Source organism: Salmo salar, chromosome ssa01 (assembly GCF_905237065.1).
Source record: "Salmo salar chromosome ssa01, Ssal_v3.1, whole genome shotgun sequence".
Classification (NCBI taxonomy): Eukaryota; Metazoa; Chordata; class Actinopteri; order Salmoniformes; family Salmonidae; genus Salmo; species Salmo salar.
In genome coordinates this window covers 100,959,563-100,987,223 of record NC_059442.1, presented here as the reverse complement: position 1 = coordinate 100,987,223, position 27,661 = coordinate 100,959,563, and the positions used below count along the sequence as shown (strand labels likewise).

The window sequence follows — 27,661 nt, the reverse complement described above, 5'->3', positions numbered from 1 at the left end:
GTTACAGCTGTTCTGGTCATGGCAGTAGTAGTAACTCACTACAGTATTACAGCTGTTCCAGCAGTAGTACTAGCTCGCTACAGTATTGCAGCTGTTCTGGTAATGGCAGTAGTAGTAACTCACTACAGTATTACAGCTGTTCCAGCAGTAGTACTAGCTCGCTACAGTATTGCAGCTGTTCTGGTAATGGCAGTAGTAGTAACTCACTACAGTATTACAGCTGTTCTGGTCATGGCAGTAGTAGCAGTAGTAGTAACTCACTACAGTAGTACAGCTGTTCGAGTCATGGCAGTAGTAGTAACTCACTACAGTATTACAGCTGTTCTGGTCATGGCAGTAGTAGCAGTAGTAGTAACTCACTACAGTAGTACAGCTGTTCTGCTCATGGCAGTAGTAGTAACTCACTACAGTATTACAGCTGTTTTGGTCATGGCAGTAGTAGCAGTAGTAGTAACTCACTAGAGTATTACAGCTGTTCTGGTCATGGCGGTAGAAGTAACTCAATACAGTATTACAGCTGTTCTAGTCATGGCAGTAGTAGTAACTCACTACAGTATTACAGCTGTTCTAGTCATGGCAGTAGTAGCAGTAGTAGTAACTCACAACAGTATTACAGTTGTTCTAGACATGGCAGTAGTAGTAACTCACTACGGAATTACATCTGTTCTGGTCATGGCAGTAGTAGTAACTCACTACAGTATTACAGCTGTTAATGTCATGGCAGTAGTAGCAGTAGTAGTAACTCACAACAGTATTACAGCTGTTCTAGTCATGGCAGTAGTAGTAACTCACAACAGTATTACAGCTGTTCTAGTCATGGCAGTAGTAGTAACTCACTACAGTTTTACAGATGTTCTTATCATGGCAGTAGTAGCAGTAGTAGTAACTCACTACAGTATTACAGCTGTTCTAGTCATGGCAGTAGTAGCAGTTGTAGTAACTCAATACAGTGTTACAGCTGTTCTGGTCATGGCAGTAGAAGTAACTCAATACAGTATTACAGCTGTTCTAGTCATGGCAGTAGTAGTAACTCACTACAGTATTACAGCTGTTCTAGTCATGGCAGTAGTAGCAGTAGTAGTAACTCACAACAGTATTACAGTTGTTCTATACATGGCAGTAGTAGCAGTAGTAGTAACTCACTACGGTATTACATCTGTTCTGGTCATGGCAGTAGTAGTAACTCACTACAGTATTACAGCTGTTAATGTCATGGCAGTAGTAGCAGTAGTAGTAACTCACAACAGTATTACAGCTGTTCTAGTCATGGCAGTAGTAGTAACTCACTACAGTATTACAGCTGTTCTAGTCATGGCAGTAGTAGTAACTCACTACAGTTTTACAGCTGTTCTTATCATGGCAGTAGTAGCAGTAGTAGTAACTCACTACAGTATTACAGCTGTTCTAGTCATGGCAGTAGTAGCAGTTGTAGTAACTCAATACAGTGTTACAGCTGTTCTGGTCATGGCAGTACTTGTAACTCACTACAGTATTACAGCTGTTATTGTCATGGCAGTAGTAGTAACTCACTAGAGTAGTACAGCTGTTCTGGTAATGGCAGTAGTAGTAACTCACTACAGTATTGCAGCTGTTTGAGTCATGGCAGTAGTAGCAGTAGTAGTAACTCACTACAGTATTACAGCTGTTCTGGTCATGGCAGTAGTAGTAACTCACTACAGTTGTACAGCTGTTCGAGTCATGGCAGTAGTAGTAACTCACTACAGTATTACAGCTGTTCTGGTCATGGCAGTAGTAGTAACTCATTACAGTATTACAGCTGTTCTGGTCATGGCAGTAGTAGTAACTCACTACAGTTGTACAGCTGTTCTAGTCATGGCAGTAGTAGCAGTAGTAGTAACTCACTACAGTATTACAGCTGTTCTGGTCATGGCAGTAGTAGTAACTCACAACAGCATTACAGTTGTTCTAGACATGGCAGTAGTAGCACTAGTAGTAACTCACTACGGTATTACATCTGTTCTGGTCATGGCAGTAGTAGAAACTCACTACAGTATTACAGCTGTTATTGTCATGGCAGTAGTAGTAACTCACTACAGTAGTACAGCTGTTCGAGTCATGGCAGTAGTAGTAACTCACTACAGTATTTCAGCTGTTCTGGTCATAGCAGTAGTAGTAACTCACTACAGTATTACAGCTGTTCTAGTCATGGCAGTAGTAGCAATAGTAGTAACTCACTACAGTATTACAACTGTTCTGGTATTGGCAGTAGTAGTAACTCACTACAGTAGTACAGCTGTTCTGGTCATGGCAGTAGTAGTAACTCACTACAGTATTACAGCTGTTCCAGCAGTAGTACTAGCTCGCTACAGTATTGCAGCTGTTCTGGTAATGGCAGTAGTAGTAACTCACTACAGTATTACAGCTGTTCTGGTCATGGCAGTAGTAGCAGTAGTAGTAACTCACTACAGTAGTACAGCTGTTCTGCTCATGGCAGTAGTAGTAACTCACTACAGTATTACAGCTGTTTTGGTCATGGCAGTAGTAGCAGTAGTAGTAACTCACTAGAGTATTACAGCTGTTCTGGTCATGGCGGTAGAAGTAACTCAATACAGTATTACAGCTGTTCTAGTCATGGCAGTAGTAGTAACTCACTACAGTATTACAGCTGTTCTAGTCATGGCAGTAGTAGTAACTCACTACAGTTTTACAGATGTTCTTATCATGGCAGTAGTAGCAGTAGTAGTAACTCACTACGGAATTACATCTGTTCTGGTCATGGCAGTAGTAGTAACTCACTACAGTATTACAGCTGTTATTGTCATGGCAGTAGTAGTAACTCACAACAGTAGTACAGCTGTTCTAGTCATGGCAGTAGTAGTAGTAACTCACAACAGTATTACAGCTGTTCTAGTCATTCAGTAGTGCAGTAGTAGTAACTCACTACAGTATTACAGCTGTTCTTATCATGGCAGTAGTAGCTAACTCACTACAGTATTACAGCTGTTCTAGTCATAGCAGTAGTAGTAACTCACTACAGTGTTACAGCTGTTCTAGTCATGGCAGTAGTAGCAATAGTAGTAACTCAATACAGTATTACAGCTGTTCTGGTATTGGCAGTAGTAGTAACTCACTACAGTATTACAGCTGTTCTAGTCATGGCAGTAGTAGTAACTCACTACAGTATTACAGCTGTTCTAACATGGCAGTAGTAGCGGTAGCTCGCTACAGTATTACATCTGTTCTGGTCATTGCAGTAGTAGTAACTCACTACAGTATTACAGCTGTTCTGGTCATGGCAGTAGTAGCAGTGTAGTAACTCACTACAGTAGTACAGCTGTTCTTCTCATGGCAGTAGTAGTAACTCACTACAGTAGTACAGCTGTTTTGGTCATGGCAGTAGTAGCAGTAGTAGTTACTCACTACAGTATTACAGCTGTTCTGGTCATGGCAGTAGTAAGTAGACTCACTACAGTATTACAGCTGTTCTAGTCATGGCAGTAGTAGTAACTCACTACAGTATTACAGCTGTTCTAGTCATGGCAGTAGTAGTAACTCACTACAGTTGTACAGCTGTTCTAGTCATGGCAGTAGTAGCAGTAGTAGTAACTCACTACAGTATTACAGCTGTTTTGGTCATGGCAGTAGTTGTAACTCACTACAGTATTACAGCTGTTATTGTCATGGCAGTAGTAGTAACTCACTACAGTAGTACAGCTGTTCGAGTCATGGCAGTAGTAGCAATAGTAGTTACTCACTACAGTATTACAGCTGTTATAGTCATGGCAGTAGTAGCAATAGTAGTTACTCACTACAGTATTACAACTGTACTAGTCATGGCAGTAGTAGTAACTCACAACAGCATTACAGTTGTTCTAGACATGGCAGTAGTAGCACTAGTAGTAACTCACTACGGTATTACATCTGTTCTGAACATGGCAGTAGTAGAAACTCACTACAGTATTACAGCTGTTATTGTCATGGCAGTAGTAGTAACTCACTACAGTAGTACAGCTGTTCGAGTCATGGCAGTAGTAGTAACTCACTACAGTATTACAGCTGTTCGAGTCATGGCAGTAGTAGCAGTAGTAGTAACTCACTACAGTATTACAACTGTTCTGGTCATGGCAGTAGTAGTAACTCACTACAGTAGTACAGCTGTTCTAGTCATTGCAGTAGTAGTAACTCACTACAGTATTACAGCTGTTCTAGTCATGGCAGTAGTAGCAGTAGTAGTAACTCACAACAGTATTACAGTTGTTCTATACATGGCAGTAGTAGCAGTCGTAGTAACTCACTACGGTATTACATCTGTTCTGGTCATGGCAGTAGTAGTAACTCACTACAGTATTACAGCTGTTCTAGTCATGGCAGTAGTAGTAACTCACTACAGTTTTACAGCTGTTCTTATCATGGCAGTAGTAGCAGTAGTAGTAACTCACTACAGTATTACAGCTGTTCTAGTCATGGCAGTATTAGCAGTTGTAGTATCTCAATACAGTGTTACAGCTGTTCTGGTCATGGCAGTAGTTGTAACTCACTACAGTATTACAGCTGTTATTGTCATGGCAGTAGTAGTAACTCACTAGAGTAGTACAGCTGTTCTGGTAATGGCAGTAGTGGTAACTCACTACAGTATTGCAGCTGTTCGAGTCATGGCAGTAGTAGCAGTAGTAGTAACTCACTACAGTATTACAGCTGTTCTGGTCATGGCTGTAGTAGTAACTCACTACAGTAGTACAGCTGTTCTAGTCATGGCAGTAGTAGTAACTCACTACAGTATTACAGCTGTTCTGGTCATGGCAGTAGTAGTTAACTCACAACAGTATTACAGCTGTTCTGTTCATGGCAGTAGTAGCAGTAGTAGACTCACTACAGTATGTACATCTGTTCTGGTCATTGCAGTAGTGCAGTAGTAGTAACTCACTACAGTATTACAGCTGTTCTGGTCATGGCAGTAGTAGTAACTCACTACAGTATTACAGCTGTTCTTGTCATGGCAGTAGTAGATATAACTCACTACAGTATTACAGCTGTTCTAGTCATGGCAGTAGTAGCAGTTGTAGTATCTCAATACAGTGTTACAGCTGTTCTGGTCATGGCAGCTTGAGTAGCAGTAACTCACTACAGTAGTACAGCTGTTCTTGTCATGGCAGCAGTAGTAACTCACTACAGTAGTACAGCTGTTCTAGTCATGGCAGTAGTAGTAACTCACTACAGTATTGCAGCTGTTCTGGTCATGGCAGTAGTAGCAGTAGTAGTAACTCACTACAGTATTACAGCTGTTCTGGTCATGGCAGTAGTATTAACTCACTACAGTATTACAGCTGTTCTAATCATGGCAGTAGTAGCAGTAGTAGTAACTCACTACAGTATTACAGCTGTTCTAGTCATGGCAGTAGTAGCAGTAGTAGTAACTCACTACAGTATTACAGCTGTTCTTGTCATGGCAGTAGTAGAGTAGGTAACTCACTACAGTATTACAGCTGTTCTAGTCATGGCAGTAGTAGCAGTTGTAGTAACTCACTACAGTGTTACAGCTGTTCTGGTCATGGCAGTAGTTGTAACTCACTACAGTATTACAGCTGTTCATTGTCATGGCAGTAGTAGCAACTAGTAGCTGTTCAACTCACTACAGTATTGCAGCTGTTATAGTCATGGCAGTAGTAGCAATAGTAGTTACTCACTACAGTATTACAACTGTACTAGTCATGGCAGTAGTAGTAACTCACAACAGCATTACAGTTGTTCTAGACATGGCAGTAGTAGCACTAGTAGTAACTCACTACGGTATTACATCTGTTCTGGTCATGGCAGTAGTAGAAACTCACTACAGTATTACAGCTGTTATTGTCATGGCAGCAGTAGTAGTAACTCACTACAGTATTTCAGCTGTTCTGGTCATAGCAGTAGTAGTAACTCACTACAGTATTACAGCTGTTCTAGTCATGGCAGTAGTAGCAGTAGTAGTAACTCACTACAGTATTACAACTGTTCTGGTCATGGCAGTAGTAGTAACTCACTACAGTAGTACAGCTGTTCGAGTCATGGCAGTAGTAGTAACTCACTACAGTATTACAGCTGTTCGAGTCATGGCAGTAGTAGTAACTCACTACAGTATTACAGCTGTTCTGGTCATGGCAGTAGTAGTAACTCAATACAGTATTACAGCAGTTCTGGTCATGGCAGTAGTAGAAACTCACCACAGTTTTACACCTGTTCTGGTCATGGCAGTAGTAGTAACTCACTACAATATTACAGCTGTTCGAGTCATGGCAGTAGTAGTAACTCAATACAGTACTACAGCTGTTCTGGTCATGGCAGTAGTAGCAGTAGTAGTAACTCACTACAGTATTACAGCTGTTCTGGTCATGGCAGTAGAATTAACTCAATACAGTATTACAGCGGTTCTAGTCATGGCAGCAGTAGCAACTCACTACAATATTACAGCTGTTCTAGTCATGGCAGTAGTGGCAGTATTAGTAACTCACAACAGTATTACAGTTGTTCTAGACATGGCAGTAGTAGCAGTAGTAGTAACTCACCGCGGTATTACATCTGTTCTACTCATGGCAGTAGTAGTAACTCACTACAGTTTTACAGCTGTTCTAGTCATGGCAGTAGTACTAACTCACTACAGTATTACAGTTGTTCTAGACATGGCAGTAGTAGCAGTAGTAGTAACTCACTACGGTATTACATCTGTTCTAGTCATGGCAGTAGTAGTAACTCACTACAGTATTACAGTTGTTCTAGACATGGCAGTAGTAGGAGTAGTAGTAACTTACTACAGTATTACATTGTTCTGGTCATGGCAGTAGTAGTAACTCATTACAGTTCTACATCTGTTCTGGTCATGGCAGTAGTAGTATCTCAATACAGTATTACATCTGTTCTGGTCATGGCAGTAGTAGTAACTCACTACAGTATTACAGCTGTTCTAGTCATGGCAGTAGAATTAACTCAATACAGTATTACAGCTGTTCTAGTCATGGCAGTAGTAGTAACTCACTACAGTATTACAGCTGTTCTAGTCATGGCAGTAGTGGCAGTATTAGTAACTCACAACAGTATTACAGCTGTTCTAGACATGGCAGTAGTAGTAACTCACTGCGGTATTACATCTGTTCTGGTCATTGCAGTAGTAGTAACTCACTACAGTTTTACAGCTGTTAATGTCATGGCAGTAGTAGTAACTCACAACAGTATTACAGCTGTTCTAGTCATGGCAGTAGTAGTAACTCACTACAGTATTACAGATGTTCTAGTCATGGCAGTAGTAGTAACTCACTATTGTTTTACATCTGTTCTTATCATGGCAGTAGTAGTAACTCACTACAGTATTACAGCTGTTCTGGTCATGGCAGCTGTGGCAGTAGCAGTAACTCACTACATTAGTGCAGCTTTTCTGGTCATGGCAGCAGTAGTATCTCACTACAGTAGTACAGCTGTTCGAGTCATGGCAGTAGTAGTAACTCAATACAGTATTACAGCTGTTCTGGTCATGGCAGTAGTAGCAGTAGTAGTAACTCACTACAGTATTACAGCTGTTCTGGTCATGGCAGTAGAATTAACTCAATACAGTATTACAGCGGTTCTAGTCATGGCAGCAGTAGCAACTCACTACAATATTACAGCTGTTCTAGTCATGGCAGTAGTGGCAGTAGTAGTAACTCACTACAGTATTACAGCTGTTCTGGTCATGGCAGTAGTAGTAACTCACTACAGTTGTACAGCTGTTCTAGTCATGGCAGTAGTAGCAGTAGTAGTAACTCACTACAGTATTACAGCTGTTCTGGTCATGGCAGTAGTAGTAACTCACTACAGTAGTACAGCTGTTCGAGTCATGGCAGTAGTAGCAATAGTAGTTACTCACTACAGTATTACAGCTGTTATAGTCATGGCAGTAGTAGCAATAGTAGTTACTCACTACAGTATTACAACTGTACTAGTCATGGCAGTAGTAGTAACTCACAACAGCATTACAGTTGTTCTAGACATGGCAGTAGTAGCACTAGTAGTAACTCACTACGGTATTACATCTGTTCTGGTCATGGCAGTAGTAGAAACTCACTACAGTATTACAGCTGTTATTGTCATGGCAGTAGTAGTAGTAACTCACTACAGTAGTACAGCTGTTCGAGTCATGGCAGTAGTAGTAACTCACTACAGTATTTCAGCTGTTCTGGTCATAGCAGTAGTAGTAACTCACTACAGTATTACAGCTGTTCTAGTCATGGCAGTAGTAGCAGTAGTAGTAACTCACTACAGTATTACAACTGTTCTGGTCATGGCAGTAGTAGTAACTCACTACAGTAGTACAGCTGTTCGAGTCATGGCAGTAGTAGTAACTCACTACAGTATTACAGCTGTTCGAGTCATGGCAGTAGTAGTAACTCACTACAGTATTACAGCTTTTCTGGTCATGGCAGTAGTAGTAACTCAATACAGTATTACAGCAGTTCTGGTCATGGCAGTAGTAGAAACTCACCACAGTTTTACACCTGTTCTGGTCATGGCAGTAGTAGTAACTCACTACAATATTACAGCTGTTCTGGTCATGGCAGCTGTGGCAGTAGCAGTAACTCACTACATTAGTGCAGCTGTTCTGGTCATGGCAGCAGTAGTAACTCACTACAGTAGTACAGCTGTTCGAGTCATGGCAGTAGTAGTAACTCAATACAGTATTACAGCTGTTCTGGTCATGGCAGTAGTAGCAGTAGTAGTAACTCACTACAATATTACAGCTGTTCTGGTCATGGCAGTAGAATTAACTCAATACAGTATTACAGCGGTTCTAGTCATGGCAGCAGTATCAACTCACTACAATATTACAGCTGTTCTAGTCATGGCAGTAGTGGCAGTATTAGTAACTCACAACAGTATTACAGTTGTTCTAGACATGGCAGTAGTAGCAGTAGTAGTAACTCACCGCGGTATTACATCTGTTCTGGTCATGGCAGTAGTAGTAACTCACTACAGTTTTACATCTGTTCTAGTCATGGCAGTAGTAGTAACTCACTACAGTATTACAGTTGTTCTAGACATGGCAGTAGTAGGAGTAGTAGTAACTTACTACAGTATTACAGTTGTTCTAGACATGGCAGTAGTAGCAGTAGTAGTAACTCACTACAGTTCTACATCTGTTCTGGTCATGGCAGTAGTTGTAACTCATTACAGTTCTACATCTGTTCTGGTCATGGCAGTAGTAGTATCTCAATACAGTATTACATCTGTTCTGGTCATGGCAGTAGTAGTAACTCACTACAGTATTACAGGTGTTCTAGTCATGGCAGTAGAATTAACTCAATACAGTATTACAGCTGTTCTAGTCATGGCAGTAGTAGTAACTCACTACAGTATTACAGCTGTTCTAGTCATGGCAGTAGTGGCAGTATTAGTAACTCACAACAGTATTACAGCTGTTCTAGACATGGCAGTAGTAGTAACTCACTGCGGTATTACATCTGTTCTGGTCATTGCAGTAGTAGTAACTCACTACAGTTTTACAGCTGTTCTAGTCATGGCAGTAGTAGTAACTCACTACAGTTTTACAGCTGTTAATGTCATGGCAGTAGTAGTAACTCACAACAGTATTACAGCTGTTCTGGTCATGACAGTAGTAGCAGTAGTTGTAACTCACTGCAGTATTACATCTGTTCTGGTCATGGCAGTAGTAGTAACTCACAACAGTATTACAGCTGTTCTAGTCATGGCAGTAGTAGCAGTAGTAGTAACTCACTACAGTATTACAGCTCTTCTGGTCATGGCAGTAGTAGCAGTAGTAGTAACTCACTACAGTATTCCATCTGTTCTGGTCATGGCAGTAGTAGTAACTCACTACAGTATTATAGCTGTTCTGGTCATGGCATTAGTAGTAACTCACGACAGTATTACAGCTGTTCTGGTCATGGCAGTAGTAGCAGTAGTAGTAACTCCCTACAGTAGTACAGCTGTTCGAGTCATGGCAGTAGTAGTAACTCACTACAGTATTACATCTGTTCTGGTCATGGCAGTAGTAGCAGTAGTAGTAACACCCTACAGTAGTACAGCTGTTCTAGTCATGGCAGTAGTAGTAACTCACTACAGTATTACAGCTGTTCTGGTCATGGCAGTAGTAGCAGTAGTAGTAACTCCCTACAGTATTACAGCTGTTCTGGTCATGCCAGTGGAAGCAGTGATAACACAGTGCATGTGGGGAGTTAGTTGGGGTCGGTGGTGAATATTTTTTAGGCACATCTCCCCCAGGCATTGAGCACTGCTGTGTCAGTCACACACACACACACACACGCATGCACGCACGCACGCACGCACGCACGCACTCTCTCACACACAGACACGTAAACACACACACACACACACACACACACACACACACACACACACACACACACACACACACACACACACACACACACACACACACACACAAAACCTTTCCCATTCTCTCCAGCTGAATGAGAGGACTGACAAGAACAAAAGAAGCAAAACAAGACAGAGAAAAGATTAGAGGAGATGAAGTGTAGGATACATTCACCAGTTAATTAAACTCAATATATCCTGCTAGCATGCATAGTGCTCACTATCTGGATTGGTAGGGTTGAATCTCAGGGTGAAGTGACACACATGCTCGGTCGTGCACACGCACACACACACACACACACACACACACACACACACACACACACACACACACACACACACACACACACACACACACACACGTAGACAGGATGGGATTGGTTGGATTGCAGTGACAAACACACACACACACGTACACACACACATACACAATGGGTGTGGTTGGATCTTGGGGTGCGGCAGTAGTGCAGTTATGTTTACATTTGTCAAGTGGTGCTACCCAGTAGGGAGCAGCACTTACCCAGATCTGAGCACTCTTTCCTGGGGAGTGGGGTAGAGGAGGGCTGGGTTTTGGAGAGCTTGAACTGGTGGGGGTAGAGGAGGGCTGGAGCTGGTGTGGGGGGGTAGAGGAGGGCTGGAGCTGGTGTGGGGGGGTAGAGGAGGGCTGGAGCTGGTGTGGGGGGTAGAGGGCTGGTGCTGGTGGGGGGTGTAGTTGAGGGCTTGAACTGGTGGGGGTAGAGGAGGGCTGGAGAGGAGGGCTGGAGAGGAGCTTCTTCACCTGCATTGCTTGCTGTTTGTGGTTTTCGGCTGGGTTTCTGTACAGCACTTTGTGACCTCAGCTGATGTAAGAAGGGCTTTATAAATACATTTGATTGACATTTGATTGATTGATTGATTGATTGATTGATTGGAGCTGGTGGGGGGTAGAAGAGGGCTGGAGCTGGTGTGGGGGGGTAGAGGAGGGCTGGAGCTGGTGTGGGGGTAGAGGAGAGCTGGAGCTTGTGGAGGGGTAGTGGAGGGCTTGAACTGGTGGGGGTAGAGGAGGGCTGGGGCGTTTGGAGGGAGGGCTGGAGCTGGTGGAGGGGTAGAGTATGTGTGTATGTACAGCAAGAGGGCTGGAGGGGGGTAAATGGACTGGTAATGTGTCCCGAATGGCACCCTCTTCCCTGTTCCATCTAGTTCCGTATCCCACCCTATTCCCTGGTCAAAAGTAGTGTACTATGTAGGGTATAGTGTGCTATTTGTGAGGGTGTAAATAGGGCTGGTTGAATGTAAGATGGGACTCATCAGATATCAATCCCTGTGGTAATACAGCTGGCTGTCTCCAATACTGACAGTAACATACCTAGCTACTTTACCCCTAGCTACTGTACCCTTAGCTACCACCCAGTTAGGGTCTTTCAACCAGACTTCACTATTGACTGTAATATACCTAGCTACTCCTAGCTACTGTACCCCTAGCTACTGTTTTCCAAGCTACTGTTTCCCTAGCTACCACCCAGTTAGAGCCTTTCAACTAGACTTCAGTACTGACTGTAATATACCTAGCTACCCCTAGCTACTGTACCCCTAGCTACCACCCAGTTAGAGCCCTAGTTACACCTAGCTACCACCCAGTTAGAGCCCTAGTTACACCTAGCTACCACCCAGGTAGAGCCCTAGTTACACCTAGCTACCACCCAGTTAGAGCCTTTCAACTAGACTTCAGTACTGACTGTAATATACCTAGCTACCCCTAGCTACTGTACCCCTAGCTACCACCCAGTTGGAGCCCTAGTTACACCTAGCTACCACCCAGTTAGAGCCCTAGTTACACCTAGCTACCACCCAGTTAGAGCCTTAGCTACCCCTAGCTACCACCTAGTTAGATCCCAAGCTATCCCTAGCTACCACCCAGTTAGAGCCCTAACTATCCCTAGGTACCACCTAGTTAAAGCCTTTTAAACTAGATGTCTGAAGTTATACTGACAGAGAGAGAGAGATAGACAGAGAGAGAGCTAGAGAGAGAGAGACCAACATGTGTTTGAGTTCCTCTCTCTCTCGCAATTCAATTTCAATTCAATTTAATTTAAGAGGCTTTCAAAGCAAGTGAAATAGATAATAAACAAATGTGAAATAAACAATAATAAATCTAGTCTCTTTCTTTCTTTCTTTCTCCCTCTACCCTGTGTCTACCCCCACCGCTCTGTCCCTGTCTCTCCCTTCCCTTGCACCCTCCCACCTCTCAAATTATTTTGCTTTAGAAAATTGAAAAGGCAATTTGTGACTAAATGCAGGGAATTATTTAAAGAGACATTGGGGAGCATTAAATGGCTATTGAAGGAGTACTAATAAAAACATCGCTATAATTGCTTTCATCTCTTCCACTAACCCTGTTTTTTTATGTATTTTTTGCTGTGAAGTATTGGGACACAAAGTTAGGAATTAGTGTATTTAGTGTATATAGCTACAATGCAGTCAGAAAGCATTCAGACCCCTTGACTTTTTCCACATTTTGTTAATTTACAGCCTTATTCTAAAATGGATTAATAAATAAAAAAGAAAAATCCTCATCAAGCTACACTTAATACGCCATAATGACAAAGCAAAAAAAATATATTTGTTAAATGTTGGCAAAGGTATTGCTATTTAAAAACTGAAATATTACATTTACATAAGTATTCAGACCCTTTATTCAGTACTTTGTTGAAGCACCTTAGGCAGTGATTACAGCTTCGAGTCTTCTTGGGTATGACACTATAAGCTTGGCACACCTGTTTTCTCTACAGATCCTCTCAAGCTCTTTCAGGTTGGATGGGGAGCATCGCCATACAGCTATTTTCAGGTCTCTCCAGAGATGTTCGATTGGGTTAAAGTCCGGGCTCTGGTTGGGCCACTCAAGGACATTCATAGACTTGTCCTGAAGCCACTCCTGTGTTGTCTTGACTGTGTGCTTAGGGGCGTTGGAAGGTGAACCTTTGCCCCTGTCTGAGGTCCTGAGCGCTCTGGAGCAGGTTTTCATCAAGGATCTTGGATCTCTGTACTTTGCTCCGTTCATCGTTCCCTTGATCTTAACTAGTCACCCAGTCGCTGCCGCTGAAAAAACATCCCCACAGCATGACGCTGCCACCACCATGCTTCAATGTAGGGATGGTGCCAGGTTTCCTCCAGACGTGATGCTTGGCATTCAGGCCAAAGAGTTAAATTGTGGTTTCATCAGACCACAGAATCTTGTTTGTGATGTCTGAGAGTCATGTAGGTGCCTTTTGGAAACTCCAAGCAGGATGGCATGTGCCTTTTACTGAGGAGTGGCTTCCGTCTGGCCATTCTACCATAAAGGCCTTATTGGTGGAGTGCTGCAGAGATGGTTGTCCTTCTGGAAGGTTCTCCCATCTCCACAGAGGAACTCTGGAGCTCTATCAGAGTGACCATAGGGTTCTTGGTCACCTCCCTGACCAAGGCCCTTCTCCCCCGATTGTCCAGTTTGGCCGGGAGGCCAGCTCTAGGAAGAGTCTTGATGGTTCCCAACTTCTTCAATTTAACAGTGACAGAGGCCACTGTGTTCTAGGGGAACTTCAATGATGCAGACATGTTTTGGTCCCCTTCCCCAGATCTGTGCCTTGACATAATCCTGTCTCGGAGCTCTACTGACAATTCCTTAAACCTAACTGCTTGGTTTTTGCTCTGACATGTACTGTCAACTGTGGGACCAATCAATTGAATTTACCACAGGTGGATTCAAATCAAGTTGTAGAAACATCTCAAGGATGATCAATGGAAACAGGACGCGCCTGAGCTCAATTTAGAGGCTCATAGCAAAGGCTCTGTAAATAAGGTATTTCTGTTTTTTATTTGTAATAATGTTGCCCAAAAAATGTCAACCTGTTTCCGCTTCATAATTATGGGTTATTGTGTGTAGATTTATGAAGAACAACATGTATTTAACCCCTGTGCGGCCTCACATCCAGCGAAAAATCCTAGCGCCATTAGCATAACAAAATGTACAAATTATTTTTTTCATTTTTAAAAAAAATTATATTGTTTTATAGATACACCTCTCCTGAATCGAACCACGTTGTCCGATTTCAAAAAGGCTTTACAGCAAAAGCAAAACATTAGATTATGTTAGAGGAGTATATCGTAAAAGTAGCCACATAGCCATTTTCCGACCAACCACATGCATCACAAATAACCAAAAAACAGCTAAATGCAGCACTAACCTTTGACAATCTTCATCAGATGACACACCTAGGACATCATGTTACACAATACATGCATTCTTTTGTTCGATAAAGTTCATATTTATATATAAAAACAGCATTTTACATCGGTGCGTAACGTTGACTAACTATTTTCCCTCAAATGCATCCGATGAAACAGCGCTACAATTTACTAAATTACTATTCGAAAACATTTTTAAAATGTAATATTGTCATTCTAAGATTTATAGATGAATATCTCTTGAAAGCACCTGTAATGCCAGATTTAAAAATAACTTTACTGGGTAATCACACTTTGCGATAAAAGGGGATGCGATACTCAGAACAATAGGCTAGCAATACAGGTCAGCGCCATCTTGGAACAATCGCATATCAAATCTAGTCTTGTATACTATTGTCAATAATCCCTTACCTTTGATTATCTTCATCCTTAGGCACTTCCAGGAATCCCAGGTCCACAACAAATGTATTTTTGTTCGAAAAAATTCATCCTTTATGTTCCATTAGCTTGTTGTTGTTAGCGCGTTCTGAAGGCTGCACCAAAACTTCCGACGTGCGCGGGGCTACTCTTTCAACAAAATGCATTTTTTTCTTATTTAGGTTCGTTCAAACATGTCAAACGTTGTATAACATAAATCTTTAGGGCCTTTTTCAACCAGAGCTCCAATAAGATTCGTGGGGGACGATTGCATTGTGTTTCAAAACGTTTCGAAAGGGGAGGGTAGCTAGGGGCGCCGGCGTCATAATGGTGATGGCCCTCTCCGTGTGACCACGTTCCACAGCGTGTCATTCTGTCAGTTTTCACAGTAGGAGACTCAAATCACTTTGTAAAGACTGGGGACATCTAGTGGAAGCAATAGGAAGTGCTCAATGAATCATAGCTCACGGTGTGATTAATAGGCAACATGATGAAGTTGAGTTCGCGATTCAGAATTCCACTTCCTGTTTCGATCTGTCTCGGGGTTTTGACTGCCATATGAGTTCTGTTATACTCACAGACACCATTCAAACAGTTTTAGAAACTTTAGGGTGTTTTTTATCCACAAGTATTAATTATATGCATATCCTAGCTTCTGAGTTTGAGTAGTAGGCCGTTTAAAATGGGCACGAATTTTTTTTCAAAATGCGCTGTGGCGCCCCCTATCCTAGGTTAGTCAAAGGTTAGTGCTGCATTTAGCTGTTTTTTGGTTATTTGTGATGCATGTGGTTGGTTGGAAAATGGCTATGTGGCTACTTTTACGATATACTCCTCTAACATAATCTAATGTTTTGCTTTTGCTGTAAAGCCTTTTTGAAATCGGACAACGTGGTTCGATTCAGGAGAGGTGTATCTATAAAATGATATAATTTGAAAAAAAAATTGCATTTTTTTTTAAAATTAAATGTTGTTATGCTAATGGCGATAGGATTTTTCGCTGGATGTCCGTCCCGTTTTAACCCGCACAGGGGTTAAAACTACATTCTGAGATTTATAAAATGACAACACAGTGTCCCTGCCACTTGTTTTAGTATATAGCATAGGATAAATATCAATAACCACTAAACAGATTCCCAGCTTTAAAGTTAGATTTATTATCAACATATTTACTGTTTCCTTTTTATCTGTTTCAAAATAACCACTGTAGGGGAGAGTGAGGGAGTGTAGGGGGGAGTGTAAGGGTAGTGAGGGAGTGTATGTGTGGGAGTAAGGGAGTGTAGGGGGAGTGAGTGAGTGTAGGGGGGAGTGAGGGAGTGTAGGGAGAGGGAGGGAGTGTAGGGAGAGAGAGGGAGTGTAAAGGGAGAGGGAGGGAGTGTAGGGTAGAGTGAGAGTGTAGGGGGGAGTGAGGGAGTGTAGGGAGAGTGAGGGAATGTACGGGGAGTGAGTGTAGGGGGGAGTAAGGGAGTGTAGGGGGGAGTGGGGGAGTGTAGGTTGAGTGGGGGAATGTAGGGGGAGTGACGGAGTGTAGGAGAGAGTGAGGGAGTGAATGGGAGTGTGTGGGAGTCAGTGAGTGTAGGGGGAGGGAGTGTAAGGGGTGTGAGGGAGTGTAGGGGGTGTGAGTGTAGGGGCAGAGAGAAAGTATAGGGGGGATTGAGGGAGTTTATGGGGAGTGAGGTAGTGTTTGTGGATTGAGGGAGTGTAGGGGGAGAGGGAGTGCATGTGGGAATGAGGGAGTGTAGGGGGAGAGAGGGAGTGTAGGGCGGAGTGAGGGAGTGCATGCGGGATTGAGGGAGTGTAGGGGGAGTGAGGGAGTGTAGTGGGAGTGAGGGAGTGTAGGGGGAGTGAGGGATTGTAGGGGGAGTGAGGGAGTGTAGGGGAAGTGAGGGAATGTAGGGGGAGTGAGTGTAGGGGGAGAGAGGGAGTATAGGGTGGATTTAGGGAGTATAAGGGGGGAGTGAGAGAGTGTAGGGGGAGTGAGGGAGTGTAGGGGAGAGTTTGGGAGTGTAAGGGGGTGAGGGAATGTAAGGGGAGTGAGTGTAGAGAGATGTGGGTGTAGGGGTAGAGAGGGAGTGTAGGTGGAGTGAGGGAGTGAATTACTTACTGTAGCTTTAATGGTATCAGTTGATACAATCTTGTGTTAACTCTCGGCTTCCTTTGAAATGACATTTATAAACCAGAGGAACGTCCTAGTTTCCGTAATCTGGTGTGACACACTACAAGTGTTTCTAATTGGGGAAGCTAGAAGTAGCTTTTGGCTGTGGGATGTGCTCACTGCTTACTCACTGTTAGAGTGATTGGGCAGAAAGAAAGGGAAGGAGATGGAGAGGTGGGTGAAAGAGTGAATGAGAGAAAGAGAGAGAGAGAGTGAGAGAGAGAGAGGGAGAGAGAAAGAAAGAGAGGTTATGCTGACTGGATAATCACATGCAGGGTACTGCTGTACTGTGCTGTAGGGTTGAGCCTCCAACCAGCTGCTCCCTTCATAGCAGCTCAGAAAGAGAGAGGCAGATTGAGAAATAGAGAGAGAGTGGGTGGAGAGAGAGAGAGAGCGAAGGAAATGTATGATCATATTAGGGACACATATTTCCCTCAGATTACACCGATCCACAAAGATTTAGAAAACAAACCCAATTTTGATTAACTCCCATATCTATTGGGTGAAATACCACGGTGTGAAATCACAGCAGCATGATTTGTGATCTGTTGCCACAAGAAAAGGGCAACCAGTGAAGAACAAACACCATTGCAAATACAACCCATTTTTATGTTTACAGTCCCTTGCAAAAGTGTTCACCCACGTGGTATTTTTCCAATTTTGTTTCATTACAACCTGTAATTTAAATATATTTTTATTTGGATTTCATGTAATGGTGAAGTGAAATAAAAGAATTCTACAAAATGAAAGCAGAAAAGTGGTGCATGCATATGTAGTCACCCTCTCTGCTATGAAGTCCCTAAATAAGATCTGGTGCAACCAATTACCTTCAGAAGTCACATAATTAGTTAAATAAAGTCCACCTGTGTGCAATCTAAGTGTCACATGATCTATCACATGATCTCAGTGTATATACACTTGTTCTGAAAGGCCCCAGAGTCTGCAATATCACTAAGCAAGGGGCACCACCAAGCAAACGGCACTATGAAGACCAAGGAGCTCTGCAAACAGATCAGGGACAAAGTTGTGGGGAAGTACAGATCAGGGTTGGGTTATGAAAAATATCAGAAACTTTGAACATCCCGCTGAGCACCATTAAATCCATTTAAAAAAATTGAAATAATATGGCACCACAACAAACCTGCCAAGAGAGGGCCGCCCACCAAAACTCACAGACCAGGCAAGGAGGGCATTAATCAGAGAGGCAACAAAGAGACCAAAGATAACCCTGAAGGAGCTGTCAAGCTCCACAGTGAAGATTGGAGTATCTGTCCATGTCCATAGGACCACTTTAAGCCGTTCACTCCACAGAGCTCGGCTTTACGGAGGAGTGGCCAGAAAAAAGCCATGGCTTAAAGAAACAAATAAGCAAACTAATTTCCTTCGCTAAAAGGCATGTGGGAGACTCCCCAAACATATGGAAGAAGGTACTCTGGACAGATGAGACGAAAATTGAGCTTTTTGGCCATGAAGGAAAACGCTATGTCTCGCGCAAACCCAACACCTCTCATCACTCTAAGAATACCATCCCCACAATGAAGCATGGTGGTGTCAGCATCATGCTGTGGGGATGTTTTTCATCGGCAGGGACTGAGAAACTGGTCAGAATTGAAGGAATGATGGATGGAGCTAAATATAGGGAAATTCTTGAGGGAAACCTGTTTGTCTTCCAGAGATTTGAGACTGGGATGGAGGTTTACCTTCCAGCAGGACAATGACCCTAAGCATACTGCTAAAGCAACACTGGAGCGGTTTAAGGGGAAACATTTAAATGTCTTGGAATGGCCTCATCAAAGCCCAGACCTCAATCCAATTGATAATCTGTGGTATGACTTAAAGATTGCTGTACACCAGCGGAATCCATCCAACTTGAAGGAGCTGGAGCAGTTTTGCCTTGAATAACGGGCAAAAATCCCAGTGGCTAGATGTGCCCAGCTAATAGAGACATACCCCAAAATAAATGCAGCTGTAATTGCTTCAAAAGGTGGCTCTACAAAGTATTGACTTTGGGTTTGGTGAATAGTTATGCATGCTCAAGTTTTCTTTTTTTTGGTCTTATTTCTTGTTTGTTTCACAAAAAACAAATATTTTGCATCTTCAAAGTGGTAGGAATGTTGTGTTAATCAAATGATACAAACCCCCCAAAAATCAATTTTAATTCCAGTTTGTAAGTCAACAAAATAGGGAAAATGCCAAGGGGGTGAATGCTTTTGCAAGCCACTGTATTTTTTTCCCCTTTTGTATTTTAACTAATTGGCATTTGAAATGTCTTTATTATTTTGGAACTTGTGTGGTGTAACGTTTACTGTTAATTAGTATTGTTTATTTCACTTTGTGTATTATCTACTTCACTTGCTTTGCCAATAAAGCCCTTAAATTGAGAGAGAGGGAGAGTAGAAGAGAAGCTTGCCTGAGCCAACACACCACATAAAGCACTCCTGTGTACATGACTGTGAGCTAAGACCCTTCAGTAATATGACTAGAGCTCATTACAACACATGCCTGACCTGTTTCGGGGGCAGAGATGGTGTGACAATGACAAGCCATGGAACAGACTACACAGTATTGAACATAGTTTTGGTATTATTTGATTCCATTTGGTTTATTCTTGTTTGATGCAAAACACTGAACCAATCCCTATCAATGGGGGATTTAATCAGATCTGAATGCCATATACATTCTGACAAAAAATATATTCCCACCTTCTAATTGGACTCTAAATCACCAATGAGTAGGATAAGTTTTAAACTGTGCTTTGGGGCACACAGCAATACACAGATTGTCTCTCTCATTACCCAGAAGTCAAAATAGTCATGCTGATATAAAAATAATAGGGAGAAAAGTGTCAGTAAATAACTGAGTTGGTTTATTAAGAGAACACACACCATGGACAAGGTAGTCTTTTAACAAAGGCAATCAGTAAAAAACATTGCTCAGCCCCCTGAGTTATTTGCATTACCTAACCAATATGTAGCCTACTCAAGTTTTTATTGTTTTGTTAAATCCAGATATCAGTGGCTAAACAGAAATAAATATTGATTGTGGACGTTGTTGTAACACTTGATTAGAATTGATAACTATATTTATATTGACAAGGATATCGATTCAGACAGCATTATACTGAGTATTACTTCCTTGTAATGTCTCCGATTTGATTAGCTCACTATTTCCTTTCATTGTGTAAACATAATCAGAGGGTATCTACAGTTCAGTGGCTATGCATGGATGTGGTCATCATCATCATCGTCATTATCATCAACATCATCCTCACCACCATCATCATAATCATCATCATCATTATCATCACCATCCTCACCACCATCATAATCATCAACATTATCATCACCATCCTCACCACCCTCATCATAATCATCATCATCATTATCATCACCATCCTCACTACCATCATCATCATCATCATCATCATTATCATCATCATTATCATCAACATCATCCTCACCACCATCATCATAATCATCATCACCATCATCATCACCATCATCATCATTATCATCAACATCATCCTTACCACCATCATCAAATCATCATCATCATTATCATCACCATCCTCACCACCATCATCATAATCATCATCATCATTATCATCATCACCATCATCATAATCATCATCATCATTATCATCACCATCATCATCATCATCATCACCATCATCATCATCATCTCCATCATCATCATCATCGTCAACATCATCATCGTCATTATCATCAACATCATCATCACCACCATCATCATAATCATCATCATCATTATCATCACCATCATCATCATTATCATCACCATCATCATCATCACCAGCATCATCATTTCCATCATCATCATCGTCATCATCATCATCATCATTATCATCAACATCATCCTCACCACCATCATCATCATCATTATCATCACCATCACCAGCATCATCATCATCAGCATCATCATCGTCGTCATCATCATCATCATTACCATCATCATCTTCTTCATCACTACATAAACACAATGACTCTTACACTTTGCTGTTTTTTATAAAGCAACCAAACATCTGCTTTGGAATATACAAGATACACTTCCTTCTCATCAAGATACACTTCCTTCTCATCAAGATACATTTCCTTCTCATCTTTAAAACCTTATTTTCTCTTTCTTTTTTGTGTCAACAGGAAAAAGGAAACATTGCAGTTATATTTAATGTCGGAACGGACGACATAAATATCGAGGAGACAGCAAAGTTTGTAAATGATGGAAAGTACCATATAGTGAAGTTTACGCGGAGTGGCGGTAACGCCACACTACAGGTGGATGACCTACCTGTCATAGAGCGCTATCCCACAGGTAAGACACCCACGCCTTATTACCATCCCAGCATCCTCTGCTCACAGTGCTCTCTACCACACTTTGAATGTACCTGTACTTGAAATGACCAAGAACGGTATCCTAACTGTTGTCAGGAAAAGGTTTAATAAATGTTGGGCTATTTTAAAATGGTGTATGACATGTTTTTGGTTGGTGTGTCATATATATACTGTGCTTCTTTCTCATAATAATACTGTCAGTTTTTTATACAGTATCCTTTGAAATGTCAACATGTCAGTAGAACGATGACTGTTGTGTCGAGAAGGCTTTAAATGTCCACAATTGGGTGTCTTGAATTCACAACATTTGAACTACTAAAAGGCTTTGACAAAGGCTACAGAGGATCCAAGTCAGATGAATTATTTAATGTCTTGTTATATGTGACAGCATTTGTCATGTTCCCACATATAGGCTACTCTAACCAGCAGTGAATGTGTTCTGTTACCCAGGAACACCCATAGCTTTCACTGAAGTAAGTCAAGACAGCAAATTGAAATGGCCAAATTCTAGTGGATTATGAAGTATTTAGCCATATTTTAAATGGTGAAATTATGGCATGGAGTGGCATTTTATTTCCATGGCAATGTCCTACTGTCCACTAGGGATAACGTGAGCGTCTATCTAGTTTAAACCACGAGCTACAGCTCAGAGGATTGTGGGTTCAATCCCAGTGCTAGTTTTGTTTTGAAATGTTTGTTTTTCTATTTTAACCTTATCGCAAACCTTAACCACTCGGAATCAATGTCTAAACGTAACCCTAATGCCTAAATGTCAGAATGAATCAACTTAAAACTAATGCCAAAATGTTGGAATGAAATCCTAATTTCAACCGTCAAGGTTAGTTTCAGTTTAACTTGAGCACTGACAGCTAACATACGTCAAAATATGCCGGAATTAAAATGACACCACAGATGGCCCCACATGCCAGAATTAAAAGGGCTGGTCATGCCATATCTCTGTTGCTGCAGGTATGCCAGTTTCTTTGGAGATTGTTTTGCAAAATGGTCTACTCTAAACAAATTACAATTAATTCAGAGAATACAGTAAGGTCTTAAAATCCCATTAATTGACATAACGGTTGGAATATTGGAACTGGCATGTCACTTCCTGTGATGTCACTTTTTGTAAATATTAATGTCTATCCTCTGGACAAATATTATGTAGGGACTCAATGATTATCTATGTTTGCCTGCAACAGCAAACAGTTTCACTGTATTCTTATGGTATAAGATGTATAAGATAGAATATGAACATATTGCCCACTCTCTGTCATGACAGTTCTCAGGAAAAGAGCCTTTGGAGGAGGGCACTAGTTTATAGGAGAGGGGCCTAAAACAAGGGGAGTAATTGCGAAAGGAACCTTGCTCATATGGGTAGAGCCTGCCTGGTATGTGAGGATCCTGGTGCATAGGGAGGGGCCTAGGTCATAGGATCAGGATCACCTGAGTCTAACTCAACCATCTGGGCATGAGGACAAACCAGAGATGATTTCAACCTGTCCGCCCTCCTCTCCTCCTTCTCTAATGTTTGTTGACCTTTTCAGGCAGCCCAGTGCATTCACCAACACTAAAGAGGGGTTTTATGGCTGGGGACAGATTCGCTCGTCACTCTTCGCCTCAGGTAGACGGGGGAAATGAATGTCTTGTGACGTGCAGCAAACATGGAAGAACAAAGCATTCACCGCAGGGTTAATAGACTGATGGCTGTATAGTTTTTATAGGATCTATGGTTCCTATAGGATCTTAGCTGTGCAGGAGAGAGACTCACTGACACACAGACGGACAGGTACACAGACGGACAGAAAAACACAGACAAACAGAAACACACACACACAAACATACATACATGCATACACACACACACATATCAATACACTACATATTTTTGATACTTGAACAGATAAAGATAGCTTTTTATTGCATCTTGAGACAGCCATTTTGGGGCAAAAAAATACAAAAATACAAAAAAAAGGGTAGAATACTCGTTGCACAGAGAGACGTCTAAAAGGAAGCAGATTAATTTAGCTGAAGGTTGGTTAGCTCTCTAATGAATTCAGATCTGCATGTTTTCATTTGGTGTGAGGGGAGGAGTAATTAACCAAGGATATTTCTCAACGGCAGATTAAACTCACCGGCTCAATGGAGGAAATTAAGACAAGACAAAGAATCAAGAAAAAACAACAAAATACATTTCAACAACTCCTCCTGAATGTCTTTGAGTCCGAATTCATTGTCTGTCTAAATCTGCAATAGGATTGAAGCCAATCATTTGTTAAATAAAATATATAATTTTGCTTTAATTAATTTGCTACCATTTGTTTCAGTGGTATAACAAAAACATCTAGAAGGCAATTATGTCATTGTTATGATGTAAGGACACAATCATTAAGACTTCATATCAGTGAATTCTAATTAAAATACTTGTCAGCTAAACATTCACTTTCAGATATCATTTTCTGTTTTATTTCTTAGCTACTATATTGGAATGACCTTCATTATCAAACATGCAATTGAATAACATGTAAAACAGTTACTATTTGGAATTGATTAAAGATAACAAGTGTAGCTACAGCTTGTTTCCAATTTAAATAGTTTCTTTAGGCATGGTCAATTAAATGTAAGTGCATGGTGAATGCAGACATCTTATTCAGAAGCTTTGGTTGGTCTTTTTATAGAACTCATTCACACAGACTAGACACGTATTAAGCACACACAAACATTTCTGACATTTCCCCATTTCCAAAACTCCTACAACAGATCTGTTTATTTTCTCTCTTAATTTTGACTTGACATGGAGTTATAATGTCCTGAAATGAATACAACTTCAAACTAAAGTTTTTCAAAGTCAACGCAATGAAAGAAAAAACAAATCACGAGAGATGAATTAGATTTTGTGCCACTTAGTCAAAACTTGATTGACTCTGTGTCTCAAAGAACGACTGATAAACCACCAGAATGAAACAACCAAAGAAAGAAGGGAGGGAAGAGCAGTGGGAGAGATAAGAAGAAGAAGAACTTGTTACATACATAAGCAGAGTAATTCATGTTATGGTAATATAGTATATACATCAACAGAGCAAAGACAGTCTTACTGGTGTCCCTCATTGTAATTCTATAAAAGGAAATCATTATACAAAATAACGTCAAACATGGATATGCAGTCAATATCATGTTACCGCAGTGTAAGTGATTTTGAATTTCCAAACAAGATCTAATCAACAGACACACATTCAAATCCGCTTATAGTTGTTTGGAGATATGAGGGGATGAGGGGGGAAACCCCGAGGGGGGTTTTCAACTGACTCCTCCGTCGTGACGTCCCCTGTATGCCCGTCTGCTAGCCGCGGCCCGCTAGCTGTCTAGAGCACATCGGACTGTTAGCTTAAGAGGCCCATCGGACAAATTCTTTGGCCACTATACCTATTCTGCCAATTGGCCTGGTTTACCACACAGAGCCCTGCTGATCCATCCTCTGAACCGGAACCCACCAACAGAAGCTAGGCAGCTAACTAGCTACAAGCTAGTAGTCAGCTTGCCACTGCTAGCAGAAGGGCCTAGCAAGGCCAGCTCCAGGCTAATTGGTTCTTGCTTCTGGCGAGAGGTGTCCTGGCAAAAGGTAGCTGATTTCCTTTTATAGAATTACAATGAGGGACACCAGTAGGACTGTCTTTGCTCGGTTGATGTATATACTATATAACCATAACATGAATTACTCAGCTACCTTTAGCCTGGACACCTCTCGCCAGTCTGCACAGTGCGACTCAAACCAGAGCAAATTAGAGTTATTTTTCTCCATATCTCCGGATTCCTACCGCAAGCTCTGAACCTTTTTTTTTTTTTTCTCACCTGGATCAACGCAGCTAGCTAGCTGCTATCCGAGTGGCCACTCCTGCCTAACGTCTCTGTATAGAAGCAAGAACCAATTAGCCTGGAGCTAGCCTTGCTAGGCCCATCTGCTAGCCTGCTAGTCGTGGCACGCTAGCTGTCTAGAGCACATCGGACTGTTAGCTTAAGAGGCCAATCGGACAAATTCCTTGGCCACTATATTGGCCTGGTTTACCACACGGAGCCCTACTGATCCATCTGCCAACGTCACAGCACGACGGGGCCACAACAGACTTTCTTCCGTCGCGACGTCCCTCAAAGGCCCTTCTGCTAGCTTGCTAGCCCCGGCCCGCTAGCCAGGTCTGTGCCCAAACAATTTGAGCTTCTTTAAAAAAAAATCCACCTCTCCAGAAACAAGTCTCTTACCGTTGCCACTTGCTATAGACCACCTTCTGCCCCCAGCTGTGCCCTGGACACCATATGCGATTTGATTGCCCCCCATCTATCTTCAGAGCTCGTGCTGTTAGGTGTTGGATGCAGTCTATCACAGTGCCATCTGTTTTGTCACCAAAGCCCCATATACCTACCACCACTGCGACCTGTATGCTCTCGTTGGCTGGCCCTCACTTCATATCTGTCGCCAAAGGCACTGGCTCCAGGTTATCTATAAGTCGTTGCTAGGTAAAGCCCCACATTATCTCAGCTCACTGGTCACCATAGCAGCACCCACCCGCAGCACGCACTCCAGCAGGTATATTTCACTAGTCACCCCTAAAGCCAATTCCTCCTTCGGCCGCCTTTCCTTCCAGTTCTCTGCTGCCAGTGGCTGGAACGAACTGCAAAAATCACTGAAGCTGGGGACTCATATCTCCCTCACTAGCTTCAAGCACCAGCTGTCAGAGCAGCTCACAGATCACTGCACCTGTACATAGCCAATCTGTAAATAGCCCATCCAACTACCTCATCACCATATTGTTATTTATTTTTGCTCCTTTGCACCCCAGTACCGTTACATTAACACTCATCTTCTGCACATCTATCACCCCAGTGTTTAATTTGCCATACTGTAATAATTTCGCCACTATGGCCTATTTATTGCCTCACCCCCTTTATCCTACCTCATTTGCACACACTGTATATAGACTTTCTCTATTGTTTTATTGACTGTATGTTTGTTTATTCCATGTGTAACTCTGTGTTGTTGTTTGTGTCGCACTGCTTTGCTTTATCTTGGCCAGGTCACAGTTGTAAATGAGAACTTGTTCTCAACTAGCCTACCTGGTTAAATAAAGGTGAAATAAAAACAATAAAAACATGTCTCATTTGATTCTGATGAACATAGATTATAGCCATTTCTTACCAGATTCAAGTGTTAACTGCTAGTTAACTACCCATCAAATATGAATGAATTTAGCTAAACACAAATAGGACAACTTCCTATGTAAATGTTGCTCTGCGTGAGGATTATCTGAACAGAACAGGATTTACCCAAGCCCACCTCTCTCTCTCTCTGTTGCTCTGTACTATACAGCATCCCCTTCCCTTTCCCCCCAGCCCTCTGCCCCATTCTTAATCTATATTATTCCTATATGGTTTGATGAGCCTTCATTAAACCTCGGTCGGTCTGGTTGTGTCCAAAATTGCACCTTATTCCCTATTCCTATTCCCTATTCGCTATTTAGTGGCACACCACTGGATTCCAGTCGAAGCTCGCATCCACTACAAGACCATGGTGCTTACCTACGTAGCAGCAAGAGGAACTGCCCCTCTCTACCTACACCTCCCTACCAGGCTATGCTCAAACCCTACACCCCCAACCCGAGCACTCTGTTCTGTCAACTCTGGTTTCTTGGCCCAACTACCCATACGTGAGGGCAAATCCTGCTTAGCCCAGTCCAAGCTCTTCTCTCTCCTGGCACCTCAATGGTGAAATATTTTTTTTCCTAATTCAACACTTGCACATGACTCCTTCAAAAGAGAAGGAGAGAGAAAAATGGGGAGAGAGAGAGGGCCGAGAGAGAGAAAGATGGCGCAAGAGCGAGAGAGAAAGAGAGAGCGAGAGAAATGGGTTGAGACAGGGATGCAGCTTAAGCTCTTCAACATATACCTATATCAACAAAGTGGCGAGGGCACTAGAACAGTTTGCAGCACCCGGCCTCGCCCTACTGGAATCTTAAGTCAAATCTCTACTGTTTGCTGATGATCTGGTGCTTCTATCCCCAACCAAAGGAGGGCCTACAGCAGCACCTAGATCTTCTGCACATATTCTGTCAGACCTGGGCCCTGACAGTAAATCTCAGTAAGGATAAAACAAATGGTGTTCCAAAAAATATTCAGTTGCCGGGACTACAAATACAAATTCCATCTAGACATCTTACCTTAGAGCACACAAAAA

General features: G+C 42.1%; 1 protein-coding gene across 12 annotated transcripts in view; it reads left to right on the top strand.

Annotated features, from left to right (window-relative positions):
* The window catches only part of LOC106611148 (neurexin-1a), a 778,513-nt gene that overhangs the window by 630,925 nt on the left and 119,927 nt on the right, over positions 1 to 27,661 (top strand). For all 12 annotated transcript variants that reach the window (XM_045724959.1, XM_045724909.1, XM_045724917.1 and 9 more), the window contains one exon: positions 21,250 to 21,421. In XM_045724959.1, the coding sequence (XP_045580915.1) occupies positions 21,250 to 21,421 (172 nt within the window). The remainder of the gene's footprint in view (positions 1 to 21,249; positions 21,422 to 27,661) is intronic.